This window comes from Bos taurus, chromosome 15 (assembly GCF_002263795.3).
Source record: "Bos taurus isolate L1 Dominette 01449 registration number 42190680 breed Hereford chromosome 15, ARS-UCD2.0, whole genome shotgun sequence".
In the NCBI taxonomy this organism is placed as follows: domain Eukaryota; kingdom Metazoa; phylum Chordata; class Mammalia; order Artiodactyla; family Bovidae; genus Bos; species Bos taurus.
In genome coordinates this window covers 41,062,654-41,075,341 of record NC_037342.1, presented here as the reverse complement: position 1 = coordinate 41,075,341, position 12,688 = coordinate 41,062,654, and the positions used below count along the sequence as shown (strand labels likewise).

At 47.3% G+C, this 12,688-nt stretch overlaps 1 protein-coding gene across 2 annotated transcripts in view; it reads right to left on the bottom strand.

Moving 5' to 3' along the window:
• The window catches only part of GALNT18 (polypeptide N-acetylgalactosaminyltransferase 18), a 355,816-nt gene extending 344,649 nt beyond the window's left edge, over nucleotides 1-11,167 (bottom strand). The window contains exon 1 of one of the 2 annotated variants that reach the window (XM_024975529.2): nucleotides 10,516-11,167. In XM_024975529.2, the coding sequence (XP_024831297.1) occupies nucleotides 10,516-10,750 (235 nt within the window). In that variant the 5' untranslated portion in view covers nucleotides 10,751-11,167. 2 annotated transcript variants of the gene reach the window in all.
• Nucleotides 11,168-12,688: the final 1,521 nt, after the last annotated feature.

Sequence of the window (12,688 nt, the reverse complement as noted above, 5' to 3'; positions counted from 1 at the left end):
AGGGGAAGTCAAGCAGGGCTAGTTGGTCACCCCAGGAGCCACTTGGCTGCGCCAGTGCACAGGAAAGCATTATAGGAGTTTGAAAGTCACATGTGAAATCTGAATGAGGTCCAGCCTGCAGCCAGCACACGCCGCTTTTCCTATGAGGCCAAGTTCCTGGGGGGCTCACAGTGATTCCAGAGAAAGGGCTTTCTGGAGTCTCCCATGCTAGTACCCCGACTCCGAGGTTCCTTAATTATACGAGGATAAAGCAAGCCGCCTGCCTGGATCCCTTTTTCATCAGTCTCCTGCTAGACCTAAGGCCTCTAAGCTTACATTTGAAAACCATCTTTGATAAAATGATCTTCCAGTCCCTCCTCTGTGAGACTGTCATCTTCTGTTCTCTTCTGGAGAGAGCACAAATGCTGGAGACAGTTTCCCTTTCTGGCTCCACCACCTAGCAGCTCTGTGACCTTGGGCAAACTCTCTAAGTCTCTATGCCTCAATGTTCTCGCCTCTCAAACTCTCCCTCACCATGCAGTGACGCTAAAAGGCGATCATGCATGGACAGCACCAGCCCAGTCTCTGACCCATAGGAGTAGTTCTCGTCCTCTGTTCCCTTTGATATCATCCAGCTTCAATTCTTTATATGCCTGTTGCTCTTAAAATAAATCAAGGGTTTGGCTAAGATTATCATTTGGCATTTCTGTAACTTCAAATCTCTCCTTAACTTTCATTCTCATTTGGCATTTCTGTAGCTTCAAATCTCTCCCTAGCTTTCTAACTCTTAAATTCATTGTCCCAAGCAATCTTGTACTCTTAAGTCCTAATATACCACTAACATGACACTTATTAGCCCAAGTTTCAAATCTTGCCCTGGTCGCTGAACTGCCTTCCCTCTCCTGCAGGATCTCAGTGGCCTTTTTAACTCTAAGCCCCCATAGGACAGAGATGGATAAGCAAGTCAGACCACTGAAGCCAAATCAGGCACCAGAACTTAAGATGCAACATCCCTATGGGTCCAGTGGTTAAGAATCCACCTGCCAATTCAGGGGACACAGGTTTGATCCCTGGTCCAGAAAGATCCTCCGAGCAACTAAGACTGTGTACCACAAGAGGAGGTGGTGCACATCCTGATCCTACTGAGCCCACCTATCTAGAGCCCATGCTCCGCAACAAGAGAAGCCCCTGCTTGCTGCAACTAGAGAGATTCCATGTACAGCAACAAAGACCCAGAACATCCAAAAATAAATAAGTAAATAAAAATTTTACAAAATAATAATACAAAATTAAGTATAGATGCAGCACCTAACCATCTCAAATAGGTGCTCTACCCTGAATCTTAAACTCTGGACATGGGTGGAATGAACCCAATCATGCCGAAGAGCTGGCCTTAGCCTGCTCTTCAGGCATCATTTTCCATTGCTCTTATGTGTCCCGAGGAGATGAGTGCTAATGTCACTTCTCTGGATCTCTCCAAACACTGTTTATGTGAGCTCAGAGAGGACAGTGGTAACAAACGCAGCGGAACAAAGTGTGTCTGGCAGCCCCAGTACCATTTCAGCAATACCATCATAAAGGAAGTCTGTCACTCTCATTAGAGTTGGACATGAAGGCTTTCCACTGGCATCACGAAGGGCAGCTTCATCTCCCAAAAGCAAACCTTCACAAAACTAAAATTGAATGTTGGGCAGTGAAAGAGAACTACATCTCAGAAATACATACCTACTGACTGGGATGATCTGTCCTAGCAACATATTTTAATCTATAATTGTGTAGCCAGAAAAAACTACCAAAGCATTAGTGTTCACACTATCAGGAATCCTCTTGCTTAAAGCTCCAGTGGGCCGCATTCAGCTGGGTCCATAGAGTACAAAGACTCACACCGAAGATTCCAGAACAGCAGCTGTTTCCAGTCATTGTCACAACATATTGTAAATTGGAACTGTTTGCAGTAATGTGTTATTAACAATAATTTAAGTACCAAAGCATATGAATGATTAACTATGAATTGAAGCCATGTCAAGGTTATCACATTCTCTTGCATATTAATATGCTTTCTCGTGTGGGAGAGAAAGGGATGGAGTGAGAATGAATGCAACATGTTGGGACATGCGTGGTCCTGGCCCTGCCCTGGGGTGTGTGCTCTGCATGCGAAGGCATGTGTGTGAAGAGCGGGGAGCATGGAGAACGCCTGTGCTCAAGCGTTGCCCTGTGGAATGGCACTCACTCTGACCCTGAAGGCAAAGTGAAATTTGGTAAGTTAACAACTGTAGGCACAATGGAATTATCAAGTCTTTGCAAATTCAAGGCACTCCAGCCCTAGGGAGACCTTCAAGGTCAGCATAAAAGTGCAATCCACCATTTACAGAATCGAGACCATCAACCAGTGGACCTAAACCTCTCTGGCCCTTGCTCTCGACCAAAGTACCCATGCCACAGTGATGGACTGCCCTTCCAGCATCTCTCTCTCTCCCCAAATCCCACCTTGGCGCCTTCTGGCTACATTCATCACTCATACTCAGTTTGGTGTTTCCACAAAGGACCTTCTGTGTAATATCAGCTCAATCTGGGCTGCCCTCCAATATGCCTCTCACAAGGCACCCTATCTGTCCTAGTCTCCAGAATAGAACACAAGCAACGAAAAGTGGCAACAATCCTAAAGAGACTCCCAAGCTCTACATCAAAGCAGTAGCCCGTTCAACTTCCAAGTTAAGGGACATCAGAAATCCTGTAGGACACTAGTGAAGATGTTCCAGCAACCCTGCACTGGCTCTGGATCCCACAAACAGCTTTAAAAAAACACAGACCACCTAAATCCGAATAACTGAAGCTGACCTTCAAGGCCCTCACAAACCAGAAAAACAAACTGTGGCTCTCCAACATTTCATTCTGAATTCTCCTTGAGGCTCTACATCAACCTACTTATCAAGGGCAAATAACAATTTATGTCAAGTGAGTGGGAAAGAATGTGGAATTCATTTATTTTACAGCCTACACACTTCTGGATAAAAATGAAAATTCTTTGGCCATGGTAAAAAAAAGTCGTATTCTTTGGCAAGGTTTTTCTATTCCATGGAGATATGGTCCTGGGCTATTCATAAAGATAATTGGGCTCAACTTCTACATTCTGCTATTGGACTCTCTCAAAATATCAATCTCTGTTACTATTATAATTTCACATGCCACAGTTCATTCCGAAGGACAAATAAGTTTACTCTTTAAATGACACCCTTTCCTCAAGTAATCTTCAAGCATTTTGCAAACATCAAAATGATATCTTCTTTACAACCCTGCCAAGTCAGGGATGAGATGAGAAGGACATTAGCCAATTCTCAGTAACATCCAGAAGCTATAAGGGGACAAAAAAAAAACCCTCCCAACAACTGGGCCTTGGATATTTTCGTATTTTTAGGAACCATATATGTGTTTGTAATCCTGGTGACCGACCTACTGTTACTGAATTGATTACTGTTAGCGGTACATTAATATGCACATAATATGCCTAATAAAATTTTAGGAAACAAAAGCACTTAATAATCCATTTCTCCCATTGTTCAGATGATCTTGACTCAGTGAAGTAAGATAATGGATTTAGAAATTAGTCATATAATGTAATACATTATTAATCATGGTATTCAGAAGGGTAAATAGATGTTACAAGTATACCACCCAGGAATTCAATTTCATTTTAGATTTGTTTACTCTCTTAAATTCTTTACGCTATCATCATCCCTCAAAGAAATCTAAGTCTGATGTTTCCTTTTCTTCCAAAATAGTGATTTCCAACCCCTTTTTAAAAAGAAAGCAGAGTCCTTTAAAAAAAATGAAATATCTTACAGAAAACCAAATATAAGACAGATGAAAGAGAAACAGCATTGGTTGCATAGAGGGGAGAGAATGAGGAAAGGAGGGATCAAAGAGACCTCACTTGACCCTTCTATTTCTTAAGTCCCAGATCAAACCTTCTAGAAGCTTGGGGCTCCTGGGGACAGAGTTTGAGAATCACTGCCCTAAAGCATATGTGCAAAGCAAAAATTATGTGTATAAAATAGAATACAGGCATGATATAAATTTCATCAATTAATGATATATGGAAATAAAACACATACATAAAATACACAAATCGCAAACACTGATATCCCAAGAGAAAAACCAGCAAAGGACACCAATACAAAGTTAAAGCAAACACAGGGCTCGGGAGAAGATGCTAAGTTCTACAGTAATCAAGAAAGTACAAAGCAAAAGAATAGAACATTTGATGGTGGTTACATTTGCCCAGAAAAAGTTGAAGGGTAACACCCAAGGCTGGCCAGGCTCTGAGAAGCAGGTACAATATTATATTGCCATTGGCTGTATAGAAAGATTTTCCTTTTGAAAAACAATCTTTCATAAATATTGTTCATATTTTTTGAGTCAGTAATAATCCCATTTGTGGAAATGCATCATTAAAGTCATTCCAAAGAAGAACACAGTGAGGTAAAGATGTTTATTTCTGATTAGTTATAATAGAAAAGAAAATGTTCAATAATAGGCAAGGGGTTAAATCAATAACGGTATACTGATGGTGGAATATTATACAGTCACTAAAAATACAGTAAAAGTTCTCTTTAAGAAAGAAAGTGAAAGTGAGAGTCATTCAGTCCTGTCCGACTCTTTGCAACCCCATGGACTACACAGTCCATGGAATTCTCCAGGCCAGAATACTGGAGTGGGTAGCTGTTCCCTTCTCCAGGGGATCTTCCCAACCCAGGGATTGAACCCAAGTGTCCCACATTACAGGCGGATTCTTTACCAGCTGAGCCACCAGGGAAGCCCTCTCTTTAAGAACTCTCCAGTTAATTGCCTCTCCAGATTAAGCATGTTTTCATTCTCTCCATGAAAAACAAAACCAAACCAGGATGCGATTGTCCCTCTGTGTCAATTTCTCTCCCTCACCCCATTTACATTTCCAGCTAACAATGGCATTATAAGCCAACCAAGAGTACACTGGGTTTGCTTCCAAATGTGTTTAGAATCTTGGTACTTGTCATTGTAACGGCATAACTTAATTACATGTTATATAACCAATGGAAGATCATCGTTAAAAATTTAGAGTTATTTCTAAGAAAATTAATTTAAAGCTTTGGAAAGACTTTATAGAACTAATCACATAAATAGCAGTCAAATTACTCATGAACAAAGTCACTGCAAAAGACCAAATAAAAATGTGGGCCACTACACTGCTTCATAAGTACCTTCAAGTTCTCAGTGAATGCTAAAGAAAACAGAACTAGAAATCAGACTTTGTAAACTGCACTTTATGGGAGTGGCTTATTCCATGAAGAAGCTGTTTACAAAGTCAGATTTCTAGTTCTGTTTTCTTTAACAGATCCAAACCAAAGATAAAGCCTTGGCCTTCCATCAAAAAGCTGAGAAATGAATGCACAGTAAAACAAAATACTTAATGCATGTATGTGATATTTTGTTTTAGTTTCTTCTTTAATCAGGTTTTCAGTAAACTAGCTAACTCAAACCCAAACTGTGTTGAAGAAGAGGTATACTGCTGCTGCTGCCGCTGCTAAGTCGCTTCAGTCGTGTCTGACTCTGTGCGACCCCAGAGACGGCAGCCCACCAGGCTCCCCCGCCCCTGAGATTCTCCAGGCAAGAACACTGGAGTGGGCTGCCATTTCCTTCTCCAATGCATGAGAGTGAAGAGTGAAAATGAAGTCGCTCAGTCATGTCCAACTCTTCTCGATCCCATGGACTGCAGCCCACCAGGCTCCTCCGTCCATGGGATTTTCCAAGCAAGAGTACTGGAGTGGGGTGCCATTGCCTTCTCCGAAGAGGTATACTATCATCCTTCAAAAACGCGTTCACTGCAACAGGGACCAGGAGCGTCTGGATTCACCACTGTACCCAAAGTCACCACTCAGTGTGGCACCTGGCACATACCAGGCCTCCAATAAATAAGGACTAAATCAATAAGAGAAATCAACTCTGAATACTCGTTGGAAGGACTGATGCTGAAGTTGAAACTCCAGTATTTTGGTCATCTGATGCGAACAGCTGACTCATTGGAAAAGTCCCTGATGCTGGGAAAGATTGAGGGCAGAAAAAGAAGAGGGCATCACCCATGCAATGGACATGAACTTGGGCAAACTTGAGGAGATGGTGAGGGACAGAGAGGCCTGGCTTGCTGCAGTCCATGGGGTCGCAAAGAGTCAGACACCACTGGGCAACTGAACAACAACAACAAAATCAATAAACTATGTACCAAATATTGAAAAAGTGCTTCTAACAAAAAGCAAACTGAGAAAAGCAGAATATAAAATTACATGTAAACCACGACTACACCTGCATTTTTAAATATGGAGCCAGATGGACAAAGCTAGAAGGCAATGTCAAAATACAAAATAGTTGTGTTAGATTAGAATGAATTAGAGGAATTTTATACATTTTAAAATATTTTATTTAATGTTGGCTCACTCGTTTTTATATTCAAGAAAGATGCTAACCAAGAAAAAAGAAAGGCTGTATGGGTTTCTGCTCGACTTCCACAGTAAGACGTGAACCCACATGTCCATTTCCTAAGCTCTCCAACACTCCAGGGTCCTTCACACTCTGTACTTAACCCACTGCACCACCTCCAGCAATTCCATCTTTCTCCTCCAAGACCGGAGAAGGCAATGGCACCCTCCAAGACCAGACCTGTACGAACACTTGCTTTGTGTTTCCAACCCATCAGGATGCTATTTTTAAAATCCGGAGTTATCCACCCTCTCATTTACCATCTATCTGGTTAAAAAATAATGATCAAAACTGCAATTTACATTCCCAAGAGATTCCCAAACACCATCTAATTAAATCATTCAATCAGAAAACAAATTAAAATGAAATATCACTGCAACCCCCAAGAGGAAAATAAACTTTTCAGTCATGACTAGAACGTAGCTCCGGGGTGACGCTCCAAAGCCTCTTCTAATTGCAAGTCCTATGGAACATCCAGTAGAACATTTTGTGACATTTGCAGCTTCCAGGACAACTTTCCTTCCAAAGCAAAGAGGAGCCTGTGCAAGGCTCCAAAGCAAAACATAGTCATTTGAGAATGGAAATGCTTTACTAATGACTAACCAGTGCCCTTGCCACCGCACTGTGTGCTCATTCATTCATGTGCTCAGCCATCCAACACACACTCTCTGAAGAATGTGCCAGGAACTGTCCTGGGTGTTCCACAAACACTTCTTGTGTGAATGTAACCTCTGCCTTTTGGTGTGAAACAAACCCAGAGCTTCCTGAGTTTAACTATGGAAGAGTCTCCAAGTGGAAAGGCTATGACTCCATCATCCCTCGGCCACCCTCTGAGGTCTCCAACTCCGACACCCACTCCCACCATCCAGGGACTCTAGGAGAGCCCTGCTGCCCCTGTGACTCGCTGGCCCTCTTAAGAGATAGCAAGGCAATGGCACCCCACTCCAGTACTCTTGCCTGGAATATCCCATGGATGGAGGAGCCTGGTGGGCTGCAGTCCATGAGGTCTCAAAGAGTCGGACACGACTGAGCAACTTCACTTTCACTTTTCAGTTTCACGCATTGGAGAAGGAAATGGCAACCCACTCCAGTGTTCTTGCCTGGAGAATCTCAGGGACGGGGGAGCCTGGTAGGCTGCCATCTATGGGGTCACACAGAGTCAGACATGACTGAAGCGACTTAGCAGTAGCAGCATGTGGTTAAGAACACAGGTCCTGAAGCAACATGAGCTTGGTTTAAATCTCTGTACCTTAGACAAATTATATAAGCTCTCCATACGTAAAACGGAGCTTACATACTTACCTCATAGAGGGAGGAGAATTAAATGTCAACATACATAAAGTACTTAAATAATGCCTGGCACACAGCTGGTGCTATATAATTTTTAGCTACTAACTATTATTATTATCCCTATTCCCCCTGAGCTTAGCAGAGTAAACTGGTTTGCTCAAAAGGCCCTCCCTACTAACTAGAGGAAACTCGGCAGTGGAATACATGTAAATGGCCCATATCATCAAGGACAAGCCTCTGATCTTTTCCTTTCCCACCCTCTGCCTTCAGAAAGTGGCATTTGGCCAGTCCCAAACACCATAGGCCCCTTACATAAGTAAGATAAATCCCTAGCCCACCCAGCACCTCTGTCCATGGACTTCTCCAGGCAAGAATACTGGACTGGGTAGCCATTCCCTTCTCCAAGGGATCTTCCTGACCCAGGGATTGAACCTGGGTCTCCTGCATTGCAGGCAGATTCTTTACCAGCTGGGCCGCCAGGCAAGCCAAATTTTACTTTAAATTCCCCCAACTACTTGCTGAAGGACGGCTCCAGCATCACTGGGGGTGCTGTCACTAGTTCTGGCAACACCATCATGGCACAACAGCCAAGCATCCTGTGCCTCCCCCTGCCTCATGGCCAGTCTTTGCTAAGTCACTGGCCCTTCCCCACCCGACTGTGCACTGTGGCTTCTACCTCTCCAGCTGAGAATCTGGCCTTTTCTGAATATCCACAGGACTCATAATACAGTCATTGCACATACACAAGAGAGCTGGATCACCATGCGTTTTAAGGATAATGCACCCTCTTTTTTTCTTCCCCTTTCAATTTTTTCAGGTATACATTTGAAAGTTTCAAACAAGGCATAGCTATAAGGTTTCCTGGGAGCAAAAACACAAAGGCTCCTTTCAGCTTCCACACCGCGCTCATTTGCATGTAGAGTCTTATAAATCACATGATACGGTCCACATTCAACATGACAGAGGTGCCCTCTGGGATGAGCCCATGACCCCAAGATCTCCTCACTGCTTCCCAATGTAGTATCTTGCTCACCTCCTCCCTGACCAGACTGGAAAGCACAAGAGGATCATTTTCCAGAAACATGAACACACACACACACACACACACACAGAATCTGTGAATGAAAATCTCTTAAAATCTGTGGGCAAACTAGAAATGTCAAAGTAAGGTATGGTCTGCATCCCTCTGGGAACATTATGAATCACCCTGGGGCAAACACTGTACTTCTACTGCTGACTAATTGTCAATCTGGACCCACAGGAAGGAAAAGAACAAGTAAGAAACACAGCAACAGGCACATCAGAGAGATAAATTGGTCTGCTATGCAAGCCCAGTGGCAGGTACCAAGGAGAGTTGCGAAGCAGAGGCGTCAGAGCCATGAACTTGTTTTAAAGTCATCAGTCAGTCAGGAAGCACCATGGATATGTATACCTCTCCTGCACTCACCTGAACCTCCCCCCTGGGAAGGAACTTTTGTACATACCGGGAAGCAAACCAAATGTAGAGAGCAGCTGTCCCCACCATGGCAGGGGCAGCAGATGCAAGGCTGGATTCTGACAACCATGTGTAAACAAATGAGAGTGCTCCTGGGAGAGAAACAGTCAACCAGATACGTGCCAAAGTCTGCCTGGTTGACAGGTGAACTAGGCTCTGCTGGCGCTGTCCTGCCCTTAAAAAGCTGACAAGCCTGGTAGAAAACAGGGCGAACAGAAGCAAAGAAAAAAGAAATGTGAACGTGAGAGACGGGCATGTGTGTGCACACTCTGACCTGTGGTGCCCAGCCGGAGCTCTCTATCTGCTGCCTCTGACAGCTCATCGGACAGGGTCGCCTGGGGAGAGTGCTCGGTACCCCATCCTTCCCTTGACCCCAGCCCTGGCCTGGAGCGCAATCTCCCGGCTCAGCCTGACTCCAGACCTAGCCCGCGCGAATCTGTTTGCTCTGCCCCAGCCACTCCCTGGGCCTGGGAGTGGAGCTACCGGAGGGAATGGCCTTCGCTGGCAGCCCAGGGCGGGTTCTCCCAGTCCTGGGCGGAGGCGCCACCGCAGTGGACAGAGCTCCAGGAGCCCATGCTTCTTCACCGCGCCAACACCTGCTCCTGGAGAGGGTCTTGGACCCGCGGGCTGTGGTGTGGGTGGAGACCGCTAAGGTTCAGACAGCACTCCTAGCCACAGATACCTCTGCACACCCAATTGCCTATGGGCCGCTCACAGCCGGGCTGGGACTAGGGCCGTGCAGTCTTCCCAGCTCTGGCTCGTCCCGCAGCCTGTAGGTCCTAAATGGCAACGACTTGGGCCTCTCACGCTTCTCCCCATAGGCCCAACAGTAGCCAAATGAGCTCGATTGCCTTTGAGCGCTCCCTTGTACACACACCAACATTCACACGTACCCACACTCTGAACCGGACCTGTGTGCGACCCCGAGAGCCCTCGAGCAACTAGCCGGTAGTCCCACGCACACTGGGACACGTGCGCAGCGCGCCCCCATACCGCCAGCGAGCTGCACACACCCGCGCGTGGAGCCCCGCGCATACACGTGTGCCCTGGAGAAGCGCGCACAGCCGCCGACACTGAGGGTCCCGTACTCAGGCAAGAACATACACGCAGCCCCGCCAAGCGTCTGCGGCCTCAGAGCCCCGCAGTCACTCGAGAGATGCCCACCAGCCTCGGCGCACCGCGCACGGCTCTGGGCACTCCCCGGCCCCGTGGGCTGCCCAAGTTTCCCCGGGCGCCCGTACCTTGGATATGCTGCTTTATGACATTCTCCAGGTGATCCAGCCGTTCAATAATCTTCAGGGTGTCCCCTTTGTCTTCCTCCAGCTTCTTGTCGGGCGCCGGCTCCTGCCCCCGCACATACACGCTGGCGATGTAGTTGGTGACCCAGCCCACGTAGAGCAGACATATGATGTTGGTCATGCCGCTCAGGATCACGCAAGTGGACACCAAAGTTTTGGTCTTCCTGGTGCACACCATTCTGGGCTCTCTCCTCCATATAGAGCTCCCGGGGGCCCCTTGTCTCTGCGCACCCGGGACTCCCCCGCGATCACACCCCCTCGGACGCCCGCGGCAGCCGGGCGCCGGAGCACCTGAGTCCCGACGGTCTCCAAAGCCCGGACCGCTGGCAGTGGAGCCGCTGTGCCCAAGTTTGGAGCTCCCGCCGCTGGCCGCCTTTGAGAGAGAGCTTGACAAAGGAAATGAGGTGGATTATTTTTCCAAATTAAAAATCTCCGAGCCCTTCTCGGAGCAGTCACGGGTGGTCGGCAGCCGCGCGCCTTGATATTAGCGTCTGGAAAACTTTGCCACAGCCTGGATCCGCGGCCGCGCCGCTTCCCATCGCCGGGCGCCGATTGCCTTGGCGGTCCGACCCGCCCGCGCTGCTGGAAGGACGGCGGCGGCGGCAGCGGCAGGGAGAACCGCGGAGCCCAGCGGCCCGGCCCCCTCCGAGCGACAAGCGGCGCCACCAATCGCGCTCGGGCTCGGAAGAGGGGCCGGGGCTGGGCGGTCGCGGACCAACGAGGAGGGTGCGTGGGGCGGAGTCCGGCCCGGGGCCCCACCTGCTGGCCGTCCCTGGCCCCCGCCCTCCAGGGACGCTCCAGAGCCTCCACCCGTGCCCGCGCTGGCTGCCCCAGAGCCGAGGCTCCCGGAGAGGGCGCGCCACCAATCCCAGTCCTAGGCCGGCAGATTCCACCTCTAGGGGTATCCCACTTGCTCTCGCGCAGAAACCTCCAGGCTTCCGGAGGGAGCTCGGCTCAGCGCTCCACCACTCGACCGCTGGGCTTCTCGCGTGGATCCCACCTGCCGGCTCTCAACCCTTTTTCTGGTTGCCGGGACTCAGGGAGGCCAGGGAAGCGTGGGCCGGATGGCCTATCCTGTCTCGCCCTCTGTCAGGCCCCGTGGGCGTCCACTTCTTCCTTGACTTCACCCTGTCAGCAGGCTTCCTGAATGTCTCCAGACCCCACAACTGTCAAAGGAGTCAACCCTTTTAGGAATCTCTTATAAGGTTCTGTACCATCTCCACTACCAAACACCTCAGAGGTTTTTAACGCCCCTAGCTATATATATATATATTTTTTAAGTCTGTGCAGTTCCAGGACAAACTGTGTCTTGTAACCCCAGTTGTCATTCATGTGGGCCCGGGCTCATCCCAATGCGTGTGGAGATCCTGCACAGAAATATCCCTGGGGGGATTAAGCTTTCTGTGAGCTGTAAGTCCCTGTACATGCTGTTGTGATTGATGTTAGGGAGGACAGAACTGTACCTCACAGCAGAGGGGCATGGCTGGACTCCAGTGGCTGACACTATTTTGTTATTAGAGTAAATGCTTATTCATATTATTCCTTTCTGCTGAACACTCACTTCTTCTCAGAACCTGAATAAAATTCCTTCAAACAAAGATTCTTCAAAACACAGATTTCTGTCCTCTTTGTCTCTGGGATGCATTTTTCTGTCCTGAAGAGTGTCCCTTGGCGTGCCAGCACCCCAACCAGCTGTGATCCTGGTACCCAAGGCAGCTCCCTCAAGTGATGTTTTCTGGACCTGGCCCAGCAAAAGAGGGTGGACACAAAACCAGTGAAGGAGCATTTGATGGCCATCAGCCTGGAAGCCCTTTAACCACTGCTTTGCATACAGAACTCCCAAAAGATACCATGAAAACAGACACAAACTAAAGATCTTGGAAGACTTCTCTCTACCCGTAACTGGGAAAGAGAACAATATGTGTAGGTTGGATAGAGAGTAGAGCAGGGTACTATGTATGAGTCCATATGAAAAAAGAGAGTACAGACTATTTCTGGAAAAAAATCAAGGTACAGAAATCTGCATCCATGAGGGAATAACACCTGTCTCTCTTTCTTTTCCTCTAGAAATATAATCAGATCACAAACAGAGGTTCTGGACTTCCTTCTAGTTGGA